General features: G+C 35.5%; 1 protein-coding gene across 1 annotated transcript in view; it reads right to left on the bottom strand.

Annotated features, from left to right (window-relative positions):
* AQR (aquarius intron-binding spliceosomal factor) overlaps window positions 1–24,991 on the bottom strand; it is a 49,904-nt gene that overhangs the window by 20,594 nt on the left and 4,319 nt on the right. The window contains exons 5-23 of the mRNA XM_062619356.1: window positions 24,247–24,367; window positions 23,569–23,709; window positions 22,824–22,892; window positions 22,242–22,342; window positions 21,507–21,583; window positions 20,246–20,310; window positions 17,891–18,007; window positions 16,814–16,927; window positions 15,884–15,987; window positions 14,972–15,074; window positions 13,725–13,845; window positions 11,396–11,537; window positions 10,528–10,706; window positions 8,522–8,689; window positions 7,927–8,096; window positions 5,478–5,719; window positions 3,828–3,974; window positions 3,188–3,257; window positions 483–593 (exon numbers count right to left, since the gene is read on the bottom strand). Coding sequence (XP_062475340.1) covers window positions 483–593; window positions 3,188–3,257; window positions 3,828–3,974; window positions 5,478–5,719; window positions 7,927–8,096; window positions 8,522–8,689; window positions 10,528–10,706; window positions 11,396–11,537; window positions 13,725–13,845; window positions 14,972–15,074; window positions 15,884–15,987; window positions 16,814–16,927; window positions 17,891–18,007; window positions 20,246–20,310; window positions 21,507–21,583; window positions 22,242–22,342; window positions 22,824–22,892; window positions 23,569–23,709; window positions 24,247–24,367 — 2,362 coding nt within the window. The remainder of the gene's footprint in view (window positions 1–482; window positions 594–3,187; window positions 3,258–3,827; window positions 3,975–5,477; window positions 5,720–7,926; window positions 8,097–8,521; window positions 8,690–10,527; window positions 10,707–11,395; window positions 11,538–13,724; window positions 13,846–14,971; window positions 15,075–15,883; window positions 15,988–16,813; window positions 16,928–17,890; window positions 18,008–20,245; window positions 20,311–21,506; window positions 21,584–22,241; window positions 22,343–22,823; window positions 22,893–23,568; window positions 23,710–24,246; window positions 24,368–24,991) is intronic.

Raw genomic sequence — 24,991 nt, 5'->3', positions numbered from 1 at the left:
TGACACAACTAAACGACTCAACTTTTACAGTACATGAGAAAAGTGTGATCTGGTACTGACTGGCAGGTGCTGTGACTATTCCACATGGATAAGTAAATTTTGCTGAACCCAACTTTAAGATGCACTACATCTCCTGCGTTAAACTCTTCAATAAACTGTTCTTAAACTCTCCTCTGCCTTAAACAGGTTAATATCAACTGTCCAATTCAGTGTATTCCAAAGGAGTAAGCCTGTAAGCACTGGATCATCAAGCTATGAAGCAAACAATAAATAAGAGCAACCTCCACTTGTACTTCAAGTCAGGACTACAAACCTGAAATTCAAAAAAATGAATTTCACATTGTGAAATTGGCAAGACCACATACAAGCAAACGGAAGTTTTCACTGTTAAAAAGCAACTGCAATCCCAAACGTACTGATCTCAATACCTACTGGTTTTGATTTTAATTACAGGAAAACTTCATACATGACTGACACTTCACCTGATTAGAGTGGGTAACTATCAGAGTCCTTTGTTCTGGGAAATTATGATAAAGATTGGATATTATCTGAACTGCTACATCAGTTTTTCCAGTACCAGGTGGACCCACTACCTGAAACCAAAGGAAAACAATAAATTAAAAACAAACAAACAAACAAACAAAAAAAATCAACACACAATTTATCAGGGTATCGCAGAATACAGAAATATACCCAGCTGGGAAGAAAACAGAACAACCTCACAGGACACTGACATCATACATTAACAACAACAAACAAAAATATCTTCTGTTTTGTGTAAAATTGCTTGCTGGCTCCTATGATCTTCAAGAACATGTATAAACAACATGAAAGACTTAAGCTAATGCTGATTCCTGCCTAAGAGGAATACAGTAATCTAGCAATTAATTTCTGCCTTTTGTGAACTTCAAGAACAAATACAATGTATCATAAAAGACTTCATTCGGATTAGTTAAGCAGATTCCTGCCTAAGAGGAATATAGTAACCCAGCATCTGAAGTATTATTCTGTTTTGCAACCCATGAAAACAGACCTCAGAGAAAAAAAGGCTGTTTAGCCTCAGGTCAGAATACACACAGGGGAAACTTGGGGGGCAGGGAGCCTGGGAATAAGGTGAGGCAGATAAAAAGAACATGGGGAAAAAAGAAAGTCCATTCTTTTTATATACCTCAAAAATGTACAACTGATGACCTAGAAGTGATTCTGACAGTTAATATTTTTATAGGCTCAATTATACCAATGTTAAAAAATTGACACCTGAGACGTTTTAAAGGTATCAAAGCATTACAGAGCATCTCAGTGTAATTTGTTCAACATCAAGAAACACAAAACGGCAGGTTTCATGTCTTTACGAAAAATTAGAAATTGCTACGAAATCACACTTGCTTTAAGGAATCTCACTGATCACAGGATTCAAACGCAAGCAGCACTGTAGTTGTCAAAAATATTACACAGAAATACATGACATAATGAAAGAAAATAAAACATAGGCCTGTATCACGTAACTGTTTTCTCAGTCTGCCTTCTTTCTTCTGCCTGCAAAATAGTGGTGAGGTAAAAAAAAAAACAACAAAACACCACCAAAACCAAAAGGAATTAAAAAATTTCAGATATCCTCATAACCAAAAAGCCAATTTTGTCATTTGTTTTCCCTTGTGACCTCTAACTTCTTTAAACATCAACAAATGCAGTTTTAGTAAAAAGTCCAAACTATATAACTCTCAAGTATTTATGGAGTACCATGCACAGGAAGTTACTTTTCTTCTTCAAAGCCCTCCAAAAGTGAGGTAGGTGGTAGTTTATAATCCATTATACACTTGCATTTGAAGGCCATTATTGGATCAAAAAATATTACATGATAATAATAACAGCATGCAATGATATTTAAAACTTAAATAAGACAAAAATAAAAACGAGGGGACTTGGAGACCTCCTCTCTAGTACTTTGCATGTTAATTATATACTACAAAATAGTAATTTAAAATTTCCCCGTTTTCTCTCCTATTAACAATACTACTGATATAAAACAATACTCCTATATATTGGCATGGGTATTCTTGGACAAATGCTCCAATTATGTAAAATCCAGCAGTTGAAATCATTCTAAAATACCACTTCCAACACTGTTTAATAACCAAATTTAAAGCATTTATCACTGTGGCATTTTCACAGCATTAAAAAAAAAAAAAACACAACAAAAAACCCACAAAATGTCTCATTTCTGAATAGTCCTTAAAGATGAAATTCTAGTAACAACCAGAAAGTTCTGCTGTGCTATACTAGAAAACATATACTCAAAAACACTGCCAAGAATCAATACCATTCTACTGAAGTTTATTTTTTCCTTTGACTTGCATCTTTTGTGTGCTAGCTTAAAAGAGTATAAGGAGTCATAAAACATAAGGAGGAAGTGACAAGGAAGAGCATGATACTAATGAATACCAATACAAAATATAAAAATTAGCATTATTGCCGATATAGGTCAAGAAGAAATTAAAAGCATCCGAGAAAAGTCATTCAAATATTCCACTGCGTCACTACAAGGATAGACTGCACTTCATTGTGAGACAGGTACTTGTAGTCAAAGTCTAACTGAGAGCAGTAAATTTTAAAGACCTTTGCAGAAATTCACTGATAAATTATTTTCACAACAAATTCACCACTTTGGTTTGGTTTGGTTTGTAACTTCTTAGTTCTAGAATTCAGTAGGATATAAAAGGATGGCACATTACACAAGAGAGCAGAAAACAGGTCCCTGAAGACAATTCAATGAATTTCATTTCCTTTAATGGAGACAGATGAAACTAAAAATGATGCAAGTAATCTAAACAAGCCAAAAATGACAGACATGCAAACTCTGCAGTCTAAAACTAGCAATCCAACCACTGAAAAAGTAAACTCAGTTGTTGCAGAAAGCCTTCAGCTACTGAAACACAGGATACAGTTACACATTAAATATGTTTCTGTATGATTCTGTGAAGATGGGAGGATGTTGAACATTTGTATAAATGTTCAACATTTGTAATATGTAAACAACATTTGTATGTAATTTTTTTTGTATTTTGAAACTATTACTAGAAGTGACCCCAGCAAGGCTGCACAAATAGGCATTACTGGTATTTCACTGCATGTGCCTAAAGCCAGAATCACATAAGTAAGAGCATAAAATCCTTAAAAATATTCTTACCATAGTAAGCCCAGGTTGCATTCCCGCACGTATAGCTTCAATCTGAGTTTGGGTAAATTGAATAGTATTGCTGTAACAAAGCAAAACGAGATCAGAGAATTAACAGATTTTGCCAACTGTTTTGATAAGAGCAATTGTTTTTACCAAGTTTGCTTTAAATTAATTGGCTAGATGTTTCTCCAGAACTGTATGCTTGCAAACTTATATAAGCTAAACCAACATTACAACTATCTTCTTTATAGATGTGATAAACCTGCAATTTTGAAGCAAGACAGTAAATCATATTGTCCACATGACAACAAAATCATCCCACCTAAAAGGCTGTCTGTCTTTCGTTTTTGTCATTTGCCAAGAATGCTGTAGAATTCTTTAGGTATGAGTCTCCTAGTATTCGAAGTCCTGACACAACACCAAAAGACAGTACGTCTCCTTGTTCTTCAAGGGAATTTTTTAACAGAGAAATTATAATAGAAGAGTTTGATTTAAATGTGAAACAAAAGAGTCTCATATTCAAATCTTCCTTTGGTAATGAAAACAAGTAACATTTCATTTATGATCAACAATACTTTTCATGTATTCCTGAAAATTAACTACTATGCATGTTTTACCATTTGTAAATAAATTCTCATTTAATGATTACCGTTTTGGCTGATTATATGGATATGGTCCCCTGTTTGGAATGACATGAGGCTCTACAATCAGTGTTTTAGCTTCTTCGGGTTTTTCTTCATTCGCATCCTCTTCTTTTCTTTTCTTTCCTTTACCTCCCATTATAGGGAAAGTTATCCTGTAACATATAATTTAAGGCTATGCTTCAACACATTCACTATGATACTATACAGTCTTAGAAGTTTATACAGAAAGACTGCATACTTTCACACTTTAGGGGAAAAAGAGTTGTAAATGTGGATAAGGCAAGAAATGACAAATTGATGAAGCAGATTTTAAGAAAACATATTTGACAAGAAGCATGCCAAAAGTCTTCTTTACATAGCTTGAAAAGCCAGGAGCAGTGCTGAGAGCCAGCTGGAAAAAACACTGAAGACAAAAAGTTCGTAAATGAAAATGGAAGGGACAGGAGTAAAGTTGCAATAGAAAGCCACTGGCACTGTTCAACAGTAGTAACTTGATTTTGTTCTAGAACTGATGCTTTTTTTCTTTTTTTAAACACAAGATATGTCCATGTTCTCAACTGTTCAAACACATGAAGCCGTTTACCCTTCCTTTTCAATATTTTTTATAGCCTTCTGCATCATATGTTACCAAGCTTCTCCAACTTTGAAACAAGTCACAGTGAATTCCAATGGCTATCCAATTATCTTCAGACAACAATGCAGACATCCTTAGCAGTAACCTCTTTATCTCTTTACAGGACATATGCAGCAGTAGGAAGACCAACAGCTCTTCATAAACAGGAATATCTGTATTTTAACCTATGAACTGAAAATGAACACTAGTTCATCATGGTAAATGGTGTGTGCTATCCTGTCGTAATACCTTCATATTATTTTTATACAATTACATACTGTTAGTATCTCCACTGCACATATTCTACATGCAGTGTTTCAGAAGCAGCATGGAAGACTACCTTCCTGTTTTTCTAGATTCAGTTTAGCCATAAGAACTAACAGGTGCAGAGGGAAGAGCTGTCTTTTCCCTCGCCAGTCAAATCGACTCATTTAAAAGGAAATGTATTTCAACTTTCATTCAAGTATATGAGGAGGTCCACCACGAGGGACAGAACAATCAAGTCTAAAAATGCTGGACAACAGCAACAATGAAACAAAATATGTAAATCTCATTTAGCGGGCACAAAGGTAGGCATCCTATTTCAGAAAGTATTTCTAACTAGAATAAGCAACATTGGATTTCAGATTTAATTCTTTATTTTAATTGAATTGTTTCAAAAAGCTAAAGTTTTAACTGATACTGAAATTGCTGTTCTTTGCTTGCTTTAATGAAACACATACAGAAGCTATGTAATTAAAAATATTTAGGCTGAGCTTGAAGAGGTTATATAGCATCATGCAGAAGTGAATACTATGTCTCTTCATTTTATCTCATACTGTTGCTTTTCCCATCTATTCAATCAATGTTCCAGAGAACAGAACAGAGCAGAAGCTGGTCCTGAGCCTCACTGTAGGTACAGTTAACCCTGTTATACATCTACCTTAAATATTAACATCTTTTCTTAAAACAAAATGTCTCTCTTCAACCAGTGATCTCAATTCCACCTAACATCACTTCTGCAAGAATACCAGATCAGAAAAAACTGAAATTTTGAGATCACCTGAAGGGGGGTATTTGCAGAACTGGATTATCAACAGTCACTTTAATATTATATCCAGGAAAGCTAGCTTTTAAGTGATCAATGGACAGAAAAGTGTCATTAAAATCCAGAGTTGCGATCTGATTTGGCATTTTTGAATAGTGTGCACTACTTGGGTCTCCATATCCGAGAATGATGTCATGCAGCCAGTCAGGAACCACACAATCTGTATTCATCAAATTCCTAATAGTCTCCAGAACAGCCTGTGAATTAGAAAAATGGAAAAACATGACTGGGGAGATTGACTTCTTACTAAGAAAACAAGACATAATGACAAGAAGACTAACCAAATCTATTCTAAATGCTTGCATATAACAGTCTTTACCTGATAGTTGTTTGGTCAGATTCAGTCAATATATACACATTCTGTGTATATATTTTCATATATGGAAAAAAACACCAGTGCCAAACATGTAATTCTTAAAATATTCAACTATTCTGTTAGTAAAGAGGACCACAGACATCAGTAAAATTTTCATTCCAGAACACTCAGAGGAGGGAGAGGAAAGAAAATGACATAAAATACACTCATGCAGCTTAAGACTTCTCTATCAACCCTGTAAATTTTATCCTGAAGCCAGGTTAAATTTCTCTCCAAATTAATTCTTCTACTCGCAGTTATGTCAGTATTTTCTTTCTTTCCCCACCCCCATAAAAACACCAATGCTCCAGACCCTGGACATGCACAAAGGATGTGTATTTCAACTAAGAGGTAGCTGAACTTTAGTTTTTCTGTTAAAGGACTACTTCAGTGGGAAGTCTTCAACAAGAAATCTTACTTGAAAGTTGGTATTAGGACATCACACACCTGCTCCTCAACAGGATAGGAGACCTTTGCTGATTTCCATATCCTCCAACTTACCGCGCCATCAAACATGGACACAGATGGCAAACACAGTGCATCAGCAGTCCACAACAGGATATAATACAGATTTTCCAAATGCTGATCTTGTAAAAGAACAATCAGCCAAGACAAAGTATGGAATTTTATTCAGATAGCATAAATTTACATATCTAGCTCCAAAGAGCAGGATTCTCTGCCCTTTTACTACTTCTGTTGTATTATTCAGGAATCAAAGTGATCATTATTTCTGCTTAAACAGTCAGCCTCTATAAAGGGTATTTTTATCCAGCTAAAGTTAGAAATATTTGCAAATAAGACTGAATTATCGCACCTAAATTGATAATAATGTGATAAATCTGGAAATATCTTCGTTTGTCTTGAAAAATTAATATATGAGACTTAAGTAAAAACCAGCATAGAATGGCTTGCATTGTGATTTGCCTGTGAAATTGCTGTAAGGACACAGTACACTCTCATCTAACAGCAATTCTGACCAAACTTAAGTATTGACTTTCCTTCTGACTACACAAAAGTGCCTACATATGTGAATAAAATCAGGTCTATACTGCTAGCACACCAACTGGCTTTGCTGGCTTTGGCAAAGGGAGCTTGTGCTTGTAATGTAAAATGAACCTGCCAGACATACAACATTTAAGTTTTTAGGTTTGTTTGTTTGATTTTTTTTTTTTGGGGGGGGGGGGGGGGGGGTAGTGTGGGCAATGCAAAGTTATAAAGAACTCTCTCTGAAGTACTTCCAGTATACCAGTCCACAGCAGGATGGTACCAGAATGCTCTGTGCAGACCAAAAGCTACTGTTTTACACCAGAGGCATCTTTCCAGATACAGAAAAGTCTCAGGTTTCATGCCTCCCTCTGCATCCACCTGCAAAGGACATGCTGCAGAATCCTTTACAATGAAAAGCACCTCAACTACACAATGCATGATTTTAAGGTACCAAAAGAAAGGCAGTTTGTCATTCATGTTGCATTTTCATAATGGAAAACTCAAGGAACATTAAAGATTCAAAGGTCTAAACAGCAAAGAAACTGAGCATGCATACACGAAACATTTTCAGGAAAAAGAGGCACTCTACAAAGCTCCAGTTCACATACAATCTCTATCAAATATATCAGTGCTAAAAACCTCACCTGACACCGTCCAAAGCCAGTAAGAATCCAGTGATGCTCCCAAAAGGTAACAGTTTTCTCCAATTTGAACCTTTTGACTAGTTACTCCTCCTTTTCCTGCAGTCCACTATCACATCAGGTAACAAAAACATTCCACATACTCCCTTAACCCAAAAAGCCAAATAAAATTAATCTGTAGGCTACCTGTTAAAAGACTGAAATGATAAACCACTCAAGTGAATTCGGAGTGGTCTGCTTTTCAGTTATTTTCAATGCTTCTGTGAAAGGGGAAGTCATCAGCACCTGACATGCTCCAAATTCCTGCAGTGATCAGATGTCACTAAAAAGCCTACCTACATGCATCTGAAATGAACATGTCTCTATTGCTGGCATATTCAGACCAACTCTTCTCCTAAGAGTTAATGAGCAAGCACCTTACCTTGAAATTGTTTTCTTTGGGCTTTCTTCTCATTATTATATTAAATGTCTCATAAACATCTTCTGCTCCATTCTGGATTGTATTGGTCATGTCTTGTTGATACTGGTTTGGATCCAGAAATACTCTGTATGTTCTGCAATCCCCTTTAAGTCTTGGTTTGGGCTCAGGTCCTGCCCATAATGAAACAGTAAGAACAGAATTTGAGTTAGCGCTAAAAGCAGATTATCATTCAAATAAGTGAATCCTAAAATGAAGTTTAGAAAATTCATATGATGAAACTCATTTCTGCATGGCATTACAAACATTCTTATTTCACCTTTTCATCCCATTTCTAACAGATTTTCTAATTATAAGCTATTTTATTCCTAAACCGGAAATGCACTGAATTTAATTAATCTAATTACAACAGATTTTACCAGAGGAAACTAGTTAACCTTTCTATGGCTGCTTATGGAATTGCTTTGTTTTTTTCAAGTAGGTAATGAATTCAATGAGCACTGGTTAAAAGACAAGCAAGTCAACAACCAGGCTGTTACAACAAAGAAAAAAAATAAAAGGAAAAAAAATATTTCAAACAGGTTTTGGTATATCTTACCTTCTTCAATAACACGTCCTTTCTCATCCAACATGCCCTGGATTTCACAGCCTCTGACATACACCAGGCCAATTTGCTCAACAAAAGGCTGTCGTCGATCAAACTTGGTGCCGTAAGGTTGTGTAGGACGTACCGTGATCAAAAAGCAGACATCATGCTTACGCAGACCTGATTCCAAAGAGGAGCATTCAGTGGTTTGATCAAATACCACTTCCTTTCTCTATTCCTTTATACATACACACACACACACACATATATATATATACAAACACACAACAGAATCCACAAAAATTCAAGTAAAACCGCACCTGTTTAAAAAAGAAAGTGTTTTGTTTCAACATATGCCTTTAACTTAGAGGATACAAAACCACAGGATACCGTCATCTTTTCCACACTGATCTCAGATATGAGAAGGAGAAATTGACTACTTTCTTCATGACAACAGACTTGTCTTGAAATAACCTCAGTTAGGTTACACACAACCTAGGTATTTTCAGTCTTACCTCAAGTGTGCCATTAATCTCTTATTCCATTTTTCTGTACTAATTTTTTTTTTTTTCTTTACGATTTAAGTGCAGTACCTAGAACTAGGGCAGAAAATCTTAAAGTTTAGTTATCTACTTAGAAAGGTAAAAGATCACTTAACCAATTACTTGTCTTCCAGGCTACACTCCAGTTTATGAATCCCAATATGACTTGGTTTAGCGTTTTTATTTTTCTCCTCAGTAATAACATGTTCTTGTGGAGCCACATTTGCTTTTGAGCAATTAAGACCTCGGACTCTTTCCATTCTGCAGAGCTACTGCCTAACAAGCCATTACTACAACATGCATTTGTGCAGTGACTTGTTCTTGCTTAAGTTTAGTATCTTAATATTCACCGTGGTGAACTACACCCTACTTTTAATATGTAGTTTCTCCAATTCACCAGCATAAACACTAATCTTTTTCTCCAGTATATCTACAGTTGCTCACAGATCCAAGACACCTTCAAAATTTAGTAAAAACATGCTGTATTTTTTATACAAGAGAAATAATTTCTCACAACACACAGGATATTATTCAACCTAAAGCAGTTTCATCAAGACCCTGTTATGTCAGGAAATGATTCATGAATTCCTCACTTAGGTTTGATGAAGTTAAAGCATTACTGCTTTTGAGATCACAGAGGCTGTTCTAGTATTTAAACAGCCAGGTGCGCCACTATATAGATACCTTCAGCATGGTGAAGTCTGCTGCCATCCTCCTAGGTTTTCTACTTTAATAGAAATCTACATTCCCAAACTTGTATCTGCTTATTTATGATATGCTCCAAATTTAGCATTTGTGTATGTGACCTGTAATCACACTATGCAGCTACAGCACATTTAACAGATTTCTCTAACAAAAGGGAGTGACATTTACTGATAATCCAAGTAAAGTACATGTTTCTATGCCACTTGCCAACACAGTCAACTAAAGTTCAGTTCTTCAAGCGGAAGAACCGTCACCTGTGTACACTTCTAAACAACGGTATTTGGTACTAACAGTACAATCATCACTTCCTAACAACATTCAAATATACTGAAAGCTACTAAAATGCACTGGCTTGAATTTAATCACAATTTGTCCTTTCTGCTTGAATATGAGACAGGTATCACATTCCCCACTATCCTTCCAATATGACATTATTAGCATGCATATTAATTTAAAATGCTAACTTACTTTTCCACATTCCCTGTAAAGGGCAGAATTTTCCATTAAGAAACTGTATGACATCAGGCTGAAATAGGAAACATTCTGGTCCCAATGAACACGCAAATACTTTAACACTGTCGATATAATCCTCATTTAAGGAAAATATAAACTTCTTAGACTTGGAATTTGAGTAACTAACTTTTAAATACTGTGTAAAGATCAGCAAATCTGCATCTCTGATTAAAATAACCGGTCTTACAAATAAGATTACATCAAAATGTATTTTGATGGGCACCTATTTTATCACTTTATTTCAAAGAACTTAAGTACCTTCCCATTCATCTTTGATATTATCTCGGACATTCAAATTAATAGTAACATCTGCTCGTACTCGCATGGGCCAGTTTTCACCAATATTGGGCTTTGCTACCTCCACCACTGTGAAAGAGACAATGGGCTGTGCCATCCTAGCCCATCCACCAAAGACCACACCTCCATATTCAGATAACCTGTAACAAACAACAAAAAACCCAAACACAGAAGTTTTAAGTGATTATCTGACAAAAGATTCTTTTGTCAGATAAAGTGTGAAACAGTTTACCTCACAGTCAGCTCTAAGACAAAAAGTAGAAGCCTTAATTTTACATGCTACTGATGCAGATTCACCTACTCCTGTATTTTAGAACTGAAGCATAACATGAACTGACTTATTTTTCAAGAAACAAAAGCAACTTATACTGGCATTATAAAAAAAAAAAAATTGTACGGACTTTAAGAGCTATGGCACCAAATGATCCCTTGAAAACTAAAGAGGATCAAAACGTGGCAGATGGCAAATTCAAGACTACTCAGTAACACCTCCCATAAACCAGAAATGTTGGTGGTAAGGTTCCAGATTTTGTAATGTCAGCCCAGGCTTAGTCCTTTTGGAAAACTCATCCGCCTTAACACAACAAAGACTGATTGCTAGCATCCAACGTATTGTCTTAACACATCTACAGGGATACATATAAACACACCCCTATAAAATCATCCCACAGGGTTGCAAAACCTTATGGATGAAGCAGTACCTGTGTAATAATTTTAAATACATTTGTTACTATGTATTTAGTATACACACAATATAAATTACTCATTTTCAAATGCACTTTGATTATAATTGAAGCTGAATTACTGGTTTGCATTAGTTAATAATTACCATGGTTTCATCCTACTGACACTATCTTCGATGTCCTGTCTGATCTCGTAGGTAGACTCTAAGCGGAAAAGATTGAAGTTCCTCAGCAGATAGTCATGGAGAGTGAGAAACTGCAGATTCAGTTTAGGTAGTGCAAGACAGCCTAAGGGGGTAAGGGTAGAAGGGAAGAGGTATTTGATGGATAAACTACATAAATTAATATATTGGTTCTAAGAATTCATACACATGTTACTTTATAACTACCATGACTGTTATCCTGGGAGATTCTATGAACTACCCCCTTTTATAAATACAGGCCTCTTAAAAAGCACACATTCTTCATGTTTTCTTGAAATGAACCTGCTCAAAATTAATTTTCATCCTTCTGGCAGTAATGCCATACATAATGACATAAAGACTGAATCCTTCCCTGTATTCAGACAACAGAACTGAATTTATAAAAATCAAACAAAGGGCAAATTAACAGTTTTTTGGGGAATGGAACAATTAAGCCAGCATTAAATAATAATGAAAAAGGTTCATTAACTAATAAAACCTATGAATTATCCAACAATTCCCCAACTCCAATCATTTATGCTTATTAGAAGCCACAAAAAGCCAGTAATGTTGAAAAAAGTTTTAAACCAAGAAATCAGTTTTTAACACACAACTTTCCTCAGAAGTTTCTGTTATTAATCATAGATTTTTTTATTTTTTTCTTTTTTAATGAGAATGAAAAACATGGGAAGATTAGATCTAACTAAACAAGGAGTATTAAAATTCCTAGACAGGTTCTAAAGCTTGCACATCTTTATGATAGTTTTTATTATGGAAATTTCGCACCTAAAACTATTACATGTTACTCATTTAACAATACTGGACTAATGTTCCAGCTTCACATCTATGCTCAAGACCTGTGAAAACATCAAGCTTTGGTAACTCGCAATGTTATCCTTGAAACATTTCACTGGTATATGTACTTCATATTAGCTTTCACATGCACTAAGATACAATGGGAGTGAAAAAAGATGGTAGAACACGGCAATTTTTATTCTAAAAAGTCTTATAGTGATAAAATATTTAAACTCATTTCCCAACAAGAAGTAACAAACCCAGTCCAGTAAAGCTAGTTATACGCACAAAGGGTAGGGCCTGCAGCAACACCTCTTTAAGGTTGCACAGCATTTGTCAGACAGACTTTTCGTCCCTTATTTCTTAGGAGAAAACAGAAGCAGTACTTCTATCTTTCTTGGGCTAAAATAATTTTGCTACTTTTAGCAAGACAAAAAAACCAAGACCATCAAAATAAAACTGTCTCGTTGGAAATAAGGGCTGGAGAATATGTGGAGATTAAAAAGAGAAACAGTAAACTGAAACTAAGAGAAGCAAAACTGAAAAATACTTGTAACAGTCTGCAGACAAAATGCTTCAAAAATTATCTTTCTTGTCAATAATATTTGCTCACAGAGAATTTATAAAAAAACAAAAACAAAAACAACCCTAATTTATGCTAAGCAGCTGAATTTAAGGCTTATACCTACACAAAAAGTATCTCTGAATTAAAACGGTATGAAGGAGGGTATGGAATACTCTGTGCTCAAACCAGAAACATACTTTGTACTAGTCTTTAAAGATATATGTTGTTATTTGGAATCTCCATGCTCCAAATTAAAGTTTTTATATTCCTAATTAAAATTCTCAGGATCCACATCAATACATTTTTTTTAAAAGTAGCTAGACAAAAATAAGCGTTGTTCATTGAAAAGCTTAAAACTACCTAACTCCTTGTTTGCAATACCTGGAGTTTGCTTGATCATGAGAACATCGAGCAAGAACACTAGGTTCTGAATTTAGAGTGTATATACTACATTTCAGTGACTACGTACACAAGTACCTTAAAATAAGAGGAAGATAATCCGTGCTAATTCTACCACTTAAAAAAAAAACAAGAAAACCCCAACAACAAAAAAAGGGCTTTAGTGAACATACTTAAGAGAGAAGTACAGACAACAGCTTTTCTGCTGCATGTTTACAACCTCTCTCATGTTACAGTAACTACCTGTGCCACAGCTGGTAGTATACCGTATCTGTTATCCAGATTAGAAGCAAATAAATGTCTTTGTAAATACAGGCCTTTGGATTTCTCAAAAACTCCACTATAAATTTGCTAATAATTTCACCTTAGAGTTCCTGACTCACAACTCATAAAAGCTAACCTCACTCCAATATACTGGAAGATGCCAAAGTACAGTACGTAAGTTCCAAAGACAGAATGAACCTAAACATTGGAACTGCTTTTTTCTGCAGCATCTACTGTCCTCTTCAGCATTTACTGAACTACTAATCATACCTTCTCCAGAATAATATTCAGTTGGTACAATATTTTCATCCCAAATAATCTTCTCTGTGGGATAGAGTGGCATCTGGTTGAGTTGCTGAATTTGAGATATTCGTCGCTCATGACGGGAAACCTAAAGAAAGGATGCATTTTAAACTTCTGTAAGTCAAAAAGGGAAAATAAAGCTATTTTTGAAATATGCACATTGACCCATAAGACTGCTGGTGGTCACTTGTCATTTTCTCTCTTTTAATACATTTAGGTTTGCTTTGGTTCTGGGTTTTTTTGTTGTTTTTTTTTTGTTGCTGTTATTAGGGGGCTTTTTTGTTTGCTTCGTTTTTTTTTTTTAATAAAATATAACTAAATACAAAGAGTGAAACTAGAACATGAACATACACCTAGTCCAACTATTGGTCGTAGTACAGGAGTCAACCAATCATCTGGCTACTCAGCAGACCCAAAAAGACACAACCGAACTGAAAACATTCAGTCAAGGCTTAGCAGAAAATCAACTTAAGATAAAATTTATTTGCTTTTCCATTAAGCATGTGGTCAACAGTTAATGCTATTAGCTCACACTGCTCATTCAGCAACAAGTAGTCTTAATTCCCTCTTCAAGACAGAAAAAAAAAAAAAATCTATCCAATACTACAATGTCATCTGAACAAATATGGCATCCATAAACATCATGTCTAAACCTTAGGAAATTGTGCAAACAAATTTTAAAGGAATTAACAAGCATAAAATAAGCCTATAAAAAAGATTTTTAAAACAGCTATGCCATTCTAACACTGATATCAAGAGTAGACTCCCACAGTAATATCATTACACAATGAATATCCAAATAACCATGATGTACCAAAATGGTACTTCAAATGGGTTCAAGGAATCAAATAGGTACTGACTATCTAGATCTGCTTTAGAAGACCTCTTATTTCTAAAGGGGACAAACAGGTTACTACATAAACTTTTCCAGAAGAGCTGTTTCTGAGATTCTGGTTTTTGTCTATACCTTTACAACTACACCTAACATACACATCCTAGTTTCTCAGGAAAACTACCTCTATAAATAAGCATTTTAATGCTTCATTTTTATGATCTTAAACCCCATTTTAGTATTACTATTAAAACCCTGCTGTGGTTCACAGGCAGTTCAGCTAAAGGTCCTAAATGGCTACTTTACCACAGTGTAGTTGCTAGATTTAGCTGCCCTGAGTTTGCAAAAGAAAAAATGCAAGCAGTATTAATTATATTTTTACCAGCAGCTCCAGCAGAAACTCCTTTTCATAGCTTGAGTCTTCCCCTTCTGGAAGGGATGGCAGCAGGCAGAGATATGATGCCACCTGGTGAAGAACATTTGAGCTGCACAGCAGAAGAAAAAACAGAAGCTTGGGTCATTGGTCATTTGCAATAAAACCAAGGACAGCACGCACCATAGCTTTCTTTTTTCTTAAAAAAAAACAAAACAACAAACAAACAAAAATCCAACTATTAATTTCAAAGACAGATCAGTATTTTAAGTGAAGTTTGAGATATTTAAAATACTTCTGGAATTGTTACAAAGTGATCTACAGCACTTCCATGAGGGAAGTGTGTTCAGGCACAAGTGTAAGCTGAACCACTCACCCACAATAAACAAAGCAAGATATGAATATTTTTTATTGTTTCAAGATGTGTACTTGAATGCAGAACCAAACAACAGAGCAAACATTGCCTTTGTCAAAATACAGACTGCTACCCTTTTAATCACAGCATAACAATACAGCACAGTTAATACAGTGGCATACTTTTATAATTTCTGTTGTATTTTTTGTACAAAACAGAGTAAAAAAAGCCAAATTAAAAAAGTTAGAGGTTAACTACTGCAAGTTAATTACTGCTACAATTACTTTAAGCAGCTAGCTGTTTTCCAGAAAGTTAGGGCCTTTCTACATTCACACATAAAAAAAAGGAAAATAGAAGCCTTTTTTTTTTATACTGGAATTCTAGTACTTTGCTACTAGAGGACACGAACTCTCCCCGTCTCCCTATTTTAGCAGATATAAAAGCACCATGGGAAGTCAGAAAGACCTGAGAAGTCAGAAAGACAAAAGGCTAGCAATTTGTTAAATTAAAACCTACTGAGAACAAAGAACTGCAGTTTCATGTTAAATTTCGTATTGGTAACTTACCTCAGGGGTCCAAATAACTTCACCAGGGAATCACGAGTATCCACCGCAGCTACATTTGAGAGCGCAAAGTCATATAACTCTGGGAAATGTGCAAACGCTGCCCTCTACAAAAGACCCATGCCCCAAAACAGAATGTAAGCATATTAATGAAACAATTTAATAACAATCTAAGTATTAATAAAAAAGTATAGCTTATGATTCCTAACACATACCGAGATATGGACATTATCAGAACAGAAACAAAAACCAGGGAAAATCTCCATTTTTCTTTGCACCACTTATCTGTTACCCCCGTGCTTCTGACACTATCCTTTTTTATACACTCTCCTATCAGCACTTGTTCTGCCACTAAAATAAAACATAAGGGGCAGGCAACTAAGAAAAACATGGACTGCTTCTTTTATTTTTTTTGTTAAAATTGATGGGGGAAATTCTGAAAAGTGTAGCTATCTTTACATGACTACAAGTAATGTGAATTTTTGTCTGTTCTGTACAAGGGGCCGCTACTGCTATCATCATATGTACGTACTGATCTTGAAGAAATGGTGCCATCTACTGCATAATCATAAGTTAAGTTCCTACTGATCTTGAAGAAATGGTGCCACCTACTGCATAATTGTAAGTTAAGTTCCTACGGCACTTAATTTTCCATTCTGAATGGAATGGGAGCAGTTCACCTTGACAATATCAAATCAAAAGTGGTGGTTCTGCTGGAGCATAGTAATTAGCTATAGTCACACACATAGTATTGAAGTGTTAAGCTTATTCAATATGGTACAGAAAGTCAAGTTAAAATTACTCCTGTAACTCAACAGGAAAAAGAAGGGGTCTGCTTTGGATATTAAATTAATGCCTATTCCAGACACAAATTGGACTAAAACAACAAAACCAGATCCTTCCTCTCCCATAAATGCTTCACTGTCTGCCTACCTGTAGTGAAGTAATTCTGTCATAGTGAATTGTTGTCATCTCATTCTCTGTCAAAGCATTTCCAGTCTGATCATTGATTTCAAAGCCAGTGTAGAATTTAAGCATATCTAAAAGCTGAGACATTATCCATATAAATTAGTGCATTAAGAATAAGAGATACCCTACCACAAACAAAGAAACACAATTTAAAAGGACAAATCTGGGCACTATTTACAAAAAAGAGCTCCTCAAAGTTCTAGGAGAAATGGACTAAGAAGTTGTGTCTAAGTTTTATACTTGGCTAATGCATAAAATAATTTTGCTATCTCATTTAGAAGCCATAGGAATTACAGCACTGCCCACAACCAATGCAGTTTCTTTTACATACTAGGACCTGAAACTAGTCACACTACAGTGATCTAGCCAGAGGTTCACTCAGACACTGAACCCCACTTCTGGCTTGCTGCTTACTAAAGAAGGGAAAGGTCTTGCTCCCTCTTACCCTCTCTGATGTCAGCTCTGGAACTCATCCTACCTTTCAGTGAGATTACTTAACTTGGGAAAATTATTCAGATCTGCTACTGGCTTTGTGTTCCATCAGTACTGACCCTCAGAGAAACTGAACAAATGCCAGTGACTGGGGACAGCAAGCAGCAGGAAAAGCAGCTGAAATGCAGGAAATGGGACAGATCTTCAGCTCCTGCCACAAAAAAAACAATATACTGTATATGGACTGAGTAAACTGAAGGACAGTAGTGAAACACAAAGGCACTGTTAGGTAGAATAGTCTGAGGTCAGAATGAAGCACAGAAGGATGCACTGGCGACAACTTCTGCAACATGTGGGGTAAAGCATGCCAGAAGCTGCACTGTTTTCTAGGTTGTACTTCAAAGAATTGTTCAAAAATGGAGCCAGAAATGTAAGAGCAGTCACACACACAGGTACAGTCAGGAAAGAACTACCATCTGAAGGATTTAAATCAACACGTAGTTTGCATACATCAGAAAAACCTGCCTTAAAAAATACAAAACAAAACAATTGAAGAATTTAGAGCTGCATCAGAATGAAAAAGTTATTTTCAACAATTTTGCATTTCACCTGACAGAAGAGATGACCCTCCTTCTCTCTTTTAGCAAGACTGGACAGGTAACAGTGAACAACAAGGTGGGAGTCATCCAACACTGTATTAAACCAGCGTCGTGTGGGAAGCAAAGCCTGTGGTAAACAACCTCACATTAATATAAGCAACTCTTCAAAATGCAAGAAATCCTGGTTCTTCACGGTTTTCTATTTCAGGAAGGCATACCAAGATGGACTGCTGCAAAGCTGTTTACATACCTAATACCCTACCAGAGGATCTCACATTAAAGAAGCAAGATTGATTTTATGCGGGTAGGCTACTGTCAGCACAACTTGTTGGATGACTGGGAGCAGGGCACAAACTTGCCATTAGTGCAATTGCATCCTGCCAGTAATAAAAGTAAATTAAACAAAGCAATCATTCTGCTACCGAGTGTCTACTTAATGACTGTGCGTTACAAAGGGCACGTCAAACTCTGAAATATTATTTTAAACATTTGTTTTCTATACTCATTCATTTTAAACATGTCTTTCTCAAAACTACAAACTTTAGGATAGATATAAGGAAGAAGTTCTTTACTGTGAGGGTGGTGAGGCACTAGAACAGGTTGCCCAAGAAAGTTGTGAATGCTCCATCCCTGGCAGTGTTCAAGGACAGGCTGGACGAAGTCTTTGGTGACATGGTTTAGTGTGAGGTATCCCTGCCCATAGCAGGTGGGTTGGAACTATACAATCTTAAGGCCCTTTCCAACCCTAACTATGCTATGATTCTGTGAAACTGTGTTTCAAAATATTGTATGGCATCTCTATTCTTCGTAAGATACTCAAATTAGAGCTACGATTTTTTCAAATCTTAATTAAAAACCTACAAAAGATTTTTGTAAAAACAAAACAAACAAACAAAAAAAAACCCAAACAAAAAAAAAATAAAAACAACAAAAAATACCAAACAAGAGAACATGCTCTACATAGCACCTGTTCAACAGCAGACAGCAGTACATCTCAACAAGTGGAGAAGAAAAAGTGAGCCGCTGTCAATGGAATCTACAGACTGAACTTAGAAAGGCAAAAAGTGTCAACATGGTGTTTAGAACTAAGACAAAGAATATGTAGTAGAAAATGTTAATTGTCCTGCACAACAATTATATAAAAACAAACACACACACAAAAAAAAAACAAACAAAAAATGCTCAGAAAACCATAAGAACTTTTCATGGATTCATTCTTTTCAAATTATCAAATCACCAAACTTTCATGGCAGTCTATATATATGGTAATATGAAACTGGAATATTCTGAAAAAAAGCATAGGTAAAAGAGTCCATTAACACAGTACATTCTACCAAGGAAAAAAAAGACTTGGATTTATAGTTAATTTCTCATTTGCTTGTTCCAGTCACTTAAACAGGCTTCATAAAACTGCTTGAATTCTAATCTTCCTGAAATACCTAGCAAGAACCAACATTAAACGTACTACCTGTAAGCATTTCGTCTAACAGCCAGACTAAAGTTTAACTTCAAATACATATGTTGCCTTAGGAGAGCACACTATATCCATAAAACAACAAGCTCTAACTTAAAAAATTCATTCTATGGCAACTACAAGCACAGACAGCTTCAGCAATTTAGCAGAGGACAGTTAGCCCATATGAGTCAAAGATCATGCCATTTTAGAATTCCCTCTTCTTACTGTTTCAGAAAACACTCTTATTTCAGAATGTCTTCTAAATCCCAAGTTATTTTAAAGAAACTGCTACTCATGTGAAAAATTATAAATTAATGTATTTTAGTTTTAATTCTGGTACAAGTAAAGCTTAGAATTGTCCCACTTTCTCAGCACCTGCTTAAAAATTTTACAAAACCTTGCCTGGCCTCCTGTTATTCTGTAACAAGCCTAGGTCACCAAAACTGTTAGTTCTAAATACTGAATTCTAGTCAAATAGAAATTGACAGCATTCCAGAACTAGTGATGCTTTCTGGGATTATGCCCTACAACACGAGGTACCTTTAAGTGACCTTTTGCACACTGAAAAGAATACTGGGTCATTCCTAGCAGATTAAAGTGTCACACAATCAACTGCCAGAATTACTACCATCACCCCAATTAACAAAGTCCTCTTCACTGAGCAATTCAGGATCCTAGCTCTCTCCTAACAATTCATCAGGTTTATAAACCTTACTAGTCAGTTCCCAGTGTGGATGCACTGCTAAAACCTCCAATTTACAGATGGAAAACAACTGTTAAGCAACCATATGCACAACTGCAACATAAAGACCTGCTAATTGGAACAAGGCTGAAATAATTACTTTACACATTTAAAATCTGGAACATTAGAACACCTGGAAATAGGTTGAATAATTTACAATAACTTACCTCAAGATCTAGCATAAGTTCAATGAATCTCTCACAATAATGAACTTTGTCCATAGAAATAGGACCTACATAGAAAAAAAGAGTATTTTTCTGCAACTGATCCACACACTTGTATTAGAACTATTCTTTAGAAATGTAACAAATGCTACTAATATACTATAACACACTGATATAAGTTTTAACAAGATTAAAAAGTTAACTAACACATTCTTCTCTTTCTGAAACAGTCCTTTCTTTCACTGCAAACCAGAAAAATTTTGGATACAAGAAAGTAATGGAACCAGAGTTTCAGGAGTTATTTTACCCACTCTGAAAAAAAAACAGCAATGTGAAACAAAACGAACACTTCCACAAGATACCAATGGCTTGCTAAGCTTCTTAAGAAATTTTAACTCCACGTACCCAAAAATACCTATTTTAAAGCCATAATCATGGTGTGTGCGAAAGGCCTTGACAATATTCAAAGGTACTCAGTGATGACTGCTGAGGAGTCTTTAGAATCATGTCAAAACACAAATTAAGTCTGCTTTAACTAATATATACTTCCAAAACCTCCAAATAACTGTTCATATAAGTCTTCCTAAAATGGGTCTTGCATAATTGGAGAAATAGAGAGGATAGGTATACTTTCTGAGGAAGCTACAGTACGCAATTTCCCCTTACAGCTCAGCTAAGAGCTAGTTCACTGAGTTTAAGAGCAGAAGCAGAACTCTAGGAAGTGATTTTACCCAAACTGTGCTGTGCTTAGAGCATAATAAGCCTTTTTTGTCAAAAGGCTAACACTTTCCTTTACAAACACTCTTCCTTTCTAAATCAGGCAAGCATACAATTTTGCTTGTCACAATGACTTCTAAATCAAGAGCAGTCAAATCTTACAGAATTTCACTTAGGCTTTTGTTCTTACCTTAAATCAAGAATATTAACAGAACAAAGCCTTATTATACGTATTTAAACTACCTGTTTAACAAGGCATCTAAGTATGTAAGAGATGTTTTAATGCTGTAAGCACACAACAAAAATATCAATTCCCAGAAATACTTTTTAATGAAGTCCATACTGACCAGAAGAAAGTTAAAGCAGCTTTCTGCTATTTCATTTTTAAAGCATATACAGATGCAAATACTAATTTTGACATGAAATTCATGCTGATAAGCATGTATTTCACTAAAACACTATCCAGAGAAGGTCTCCAAACTCAGCAACAGGAAAAGAATTCAAGACAGATTACCAGATAACAAAGCAACATAAGAACCACAGCTACCTGAGACAGGTATTGACTTCAGCACAGAAATGAATTTCTGGATGAGCTGTGAAAGAAATCTTCTCTCCTGATATGCTCTAAAATCAAATACATGACAAAATCATTAATATTCCTTAAATGCAAACCAGAAGTACATTGTAACTTTCACTAACACAAAGCTGCTTTAAAATTTATATAACAGTAGCAGGCTGCTTTGAAACACATGTAAAATGTTTAGATTATAACTCTTCTCTCAGGCAGACAGATTAATAGTGTACACTTTTAGGCACAGAACTGCTTAACAGCCTATGCTTATACTGAGCCAAAAAGGAAATGCACGTCACCACCTACACCTTACCAGATTGTAACACAAAAGTACTGGAACGTTTAACTTTGGTGATATACACACAAATTTATTCAAATATTTGCATAAGCTATATGCTTAAAAGCTAAACATTTGCTAAAGGTCATGAAAAAGTATGAGTAACTACATGAACATTCTTTTATGGCTTTCACCCCTACAGCTCCAAGAGTTGGTATCACAAATTCACTGATCAAATAAAATACTAAGTTCTATAACAGTATTTTCCATAAAGAGACCACATGATTAATCCTTATGTGTCATCTTCGTAGTTGTTTAAAAAAAAAAAAAAAAACACAACACATTTTTTAATTGAAACAATTTATTTTAGCTGAAACACAATGAATGCATTAAGGGCTTTGGAGTTATCAGGAAAAAAGGCTTCTGTAACATACCGTGTTCTTGCCTCCTCATCCATTTTCTCATCATTTTTCTTAATTAGATTCCAGAATTTTCTTAGTTTTGGTGTCTTTTTCAGCTCTTGCTCCAGTCGTTTCTGAAATGTTACAATGTTATTCAGTCATCAAGAATCCTTGTTTTCATGAGAGATAAAAATACAATCCAGTCTTTTTATTAAAAAGAAAAGATATACAACAAAAAAAAAAAATAGCTGTCTCAGATAATCAAAGTATTACTGTAAAGCAAGAACACAGTACTGCTAGAGAGTAGCTATGGCTAGACGTCAGCTCCATTTCATGGCTCCCGTGATTTCATGGCCTTGTCTACAAATTATAGCCTGAAGAAGCTATAAGCAACAAAGCTTAGTTTTATGAAAAATTACATCATTAATAATTACATTGAAATTAATAATAAACAAGAAAGATAATTCTACCAAGTACACAAATACGTAATTCTACAGCAAAGCAGGCAGCTTTAAATAATCAGACTTCCACAACAGTGCACCATAAGAAGTCACTTTACAGAACCTGAATAAATGCCTAGAAGATTGCTTTGCCAGTTTACAGTGTTATGCTTACAGGTTGTAGAGCCATCCACATCGGTAAGGAAATGAGCTGCTGCACCTGCGCTCTGATCAAATCCACTTCCTGTTAGAAAGTTACAGACAGAAAATATATTTTAAAATTCTTATGTTTTCTGAGGTGCCTTACAAAATACAAAATACCCCAAAGTATACTATCTGACAAAACCAAGTACATTATTGCATTAAATTCCACAATTTCCTAAGAGGAAACAGCACAACAGCCCCTTCTCAGTAACACTTGTAACTGTTGAAGACTTCTGCATTTTAGGTTCTTTTCATGGATTCTGTCAGTTCTTAATACTTGAGCAGGGGCCCCTTCCAGGCAAGTATTTTTAGTATAGAAGACAATGAGAACTGATGTTCCTTCTTCAGTCATTTCTTCTTCTTGAACCGAGCTGTTTTACTGTGCTTTCCCTGTTTTCATGCTTTCTTCTCTCCTGAAGCCTTATCAAGCTTCTCCCACTTCATCTACACTCTTCCCAATATCCGAGATAACTAATTTTCTCTGTAATTCATGTCATTTCAACTGTCATTTCAAATGTTTTCTCTCCAACTCTGCCTGTGATCTGGAACCATACAGCAATAGCCAAAAACAGGGGTAAAAGCCCTTTGGTACCATCTTTTCCTTAAATAGGAATTTTGCTTCATCTGTCTTATAAGGAGGGACTGCTCAAACTAAACTGTTATTAACACAGAATAGCATAAACACATTGGAAATATTACAGTTACTTTTAATATACCAAACTGTTGAAGCAGTGATCAAGGAGAAGCAGCAGGACTGTCTGTTCATGCAGAGAGTATTCACTGTCATTTTCAACCAGTGATGCTTCCAGTATGCATTTGAAAAAGAAGGGAAAGTGTTCTGGCTTCTTTTGGAATATCTAGAAATAGAAAAGGAAGTTGATTTTAAGTCAGATTGATACAAATCATTTTGCTCTTCATTCACATAACGTAAGTCCCCTAAATCCATTTATATCTCTAAAAGGAAGGCTTAGTTTTTCTCTTTTTCATTTATTCTGACCAGGCAGCACAAACAAAACTGACTAATGATCTTCTCCTGATCATTGATTCTCACACTATGGCAATCCTTTTTTTTTTCTAGTATCAGAGCAAGAACTCTGCAAATGCTGACTTTTGTCAAGCGCCAAAAAAATCAAATGCTGCTGCTGATGTACTGGCATCACAGAGCAGAACAAAGGAGTCATGCTTCAGCAGGAATCTGGCGACTTTTTGTACATCCATTGCTTTCTCTGGAAAGAACACACACTTTAAAACACCACTATGTGGTATTCCAGGTGAGGTACCATTTACTTTTAACACTACAAGCTTTGCTACCTTCTGTCAGTATAAGCAAGCATACTGCAAAAGCTGCAACTTGTGAATCAAAGTCAATTCCAGCTGTAATCGAAATCAGTTACCTCCCATGCAGGGACATTCTCTCTAAACTTCTCGTTCACCATACAGCAGATTGACATTAAATATGCTTTACTGGACACCTCTGGAGAATAATTAATCCATAGGTAGTTTTCAAGGTACTGGCTGTGAAGAGACAAAGAATATTTCATTAGTTGCTGCCACCTACATCATCTGTCACTCATTTAAAAGAGCAATTATGCACAAGGTTTTTTTCCTCCTTCTCCTTACACCTATCTTCATAGTTTGCAAACAGTTCCTGACGTTACCTCTCATTTAGGTCACTGCAGCAAAACTTGTTAGACTCCATAACTGCTGCAAAGAGACAGATGAGTTTCTTATCAGGAAGACACATTTACCAGGTTTTCATATGTAACAAGTGTCCATAACCCAATAAAGTCCTAACACAAATTCATGTTAATTTTCCAAAGAGAGAACAAAAAAACAACAAAAAAAAACCAAAACAAAACACAAAAACGAAAAACCTTCACTTGTCTAAAGAACATCATGCAACATTTCCTAGCATAAAATGCAAACGACAACAACTGTTGTCCCCCTAAATCCACAGAACTCCACATATCATTTCACCTAGGAATTCTAAAACCTTCAAAATATTTTAGTAAAAATACTATTATGCCCTCAATCCAGGATAAATCCTACATGAGCAAGAATGAAGGACAGGAAAATCTCATGTGTGTGAAGACAGGAGAGCCTGACAGATAGATGGAGGGAGACAGGAGAAGAAGAGAG

The sequence above is a fragment of the Pezoporus occidentalis genome, unplaced genomic scaffold (genome assembly GCF_034315485.1).
Source record: "Pezoporus occidentalis ecotype Australia unplaced genomic scaffold, CSIRO_AGI_Poc_V1 ctg21, whole genome shotgun sequence".
In the NCBI taxonomy this organism is placed as follows: domain Eukaryota; kingdom Metazoa; phylum Chordata; class Aves; order Psittaciformes; family Psittacidae; genus Pezoporus; species Pezoporus occidentalis.
This window is presented reverse-complemented; position numbering and strand designations above follow the sequence as displayed.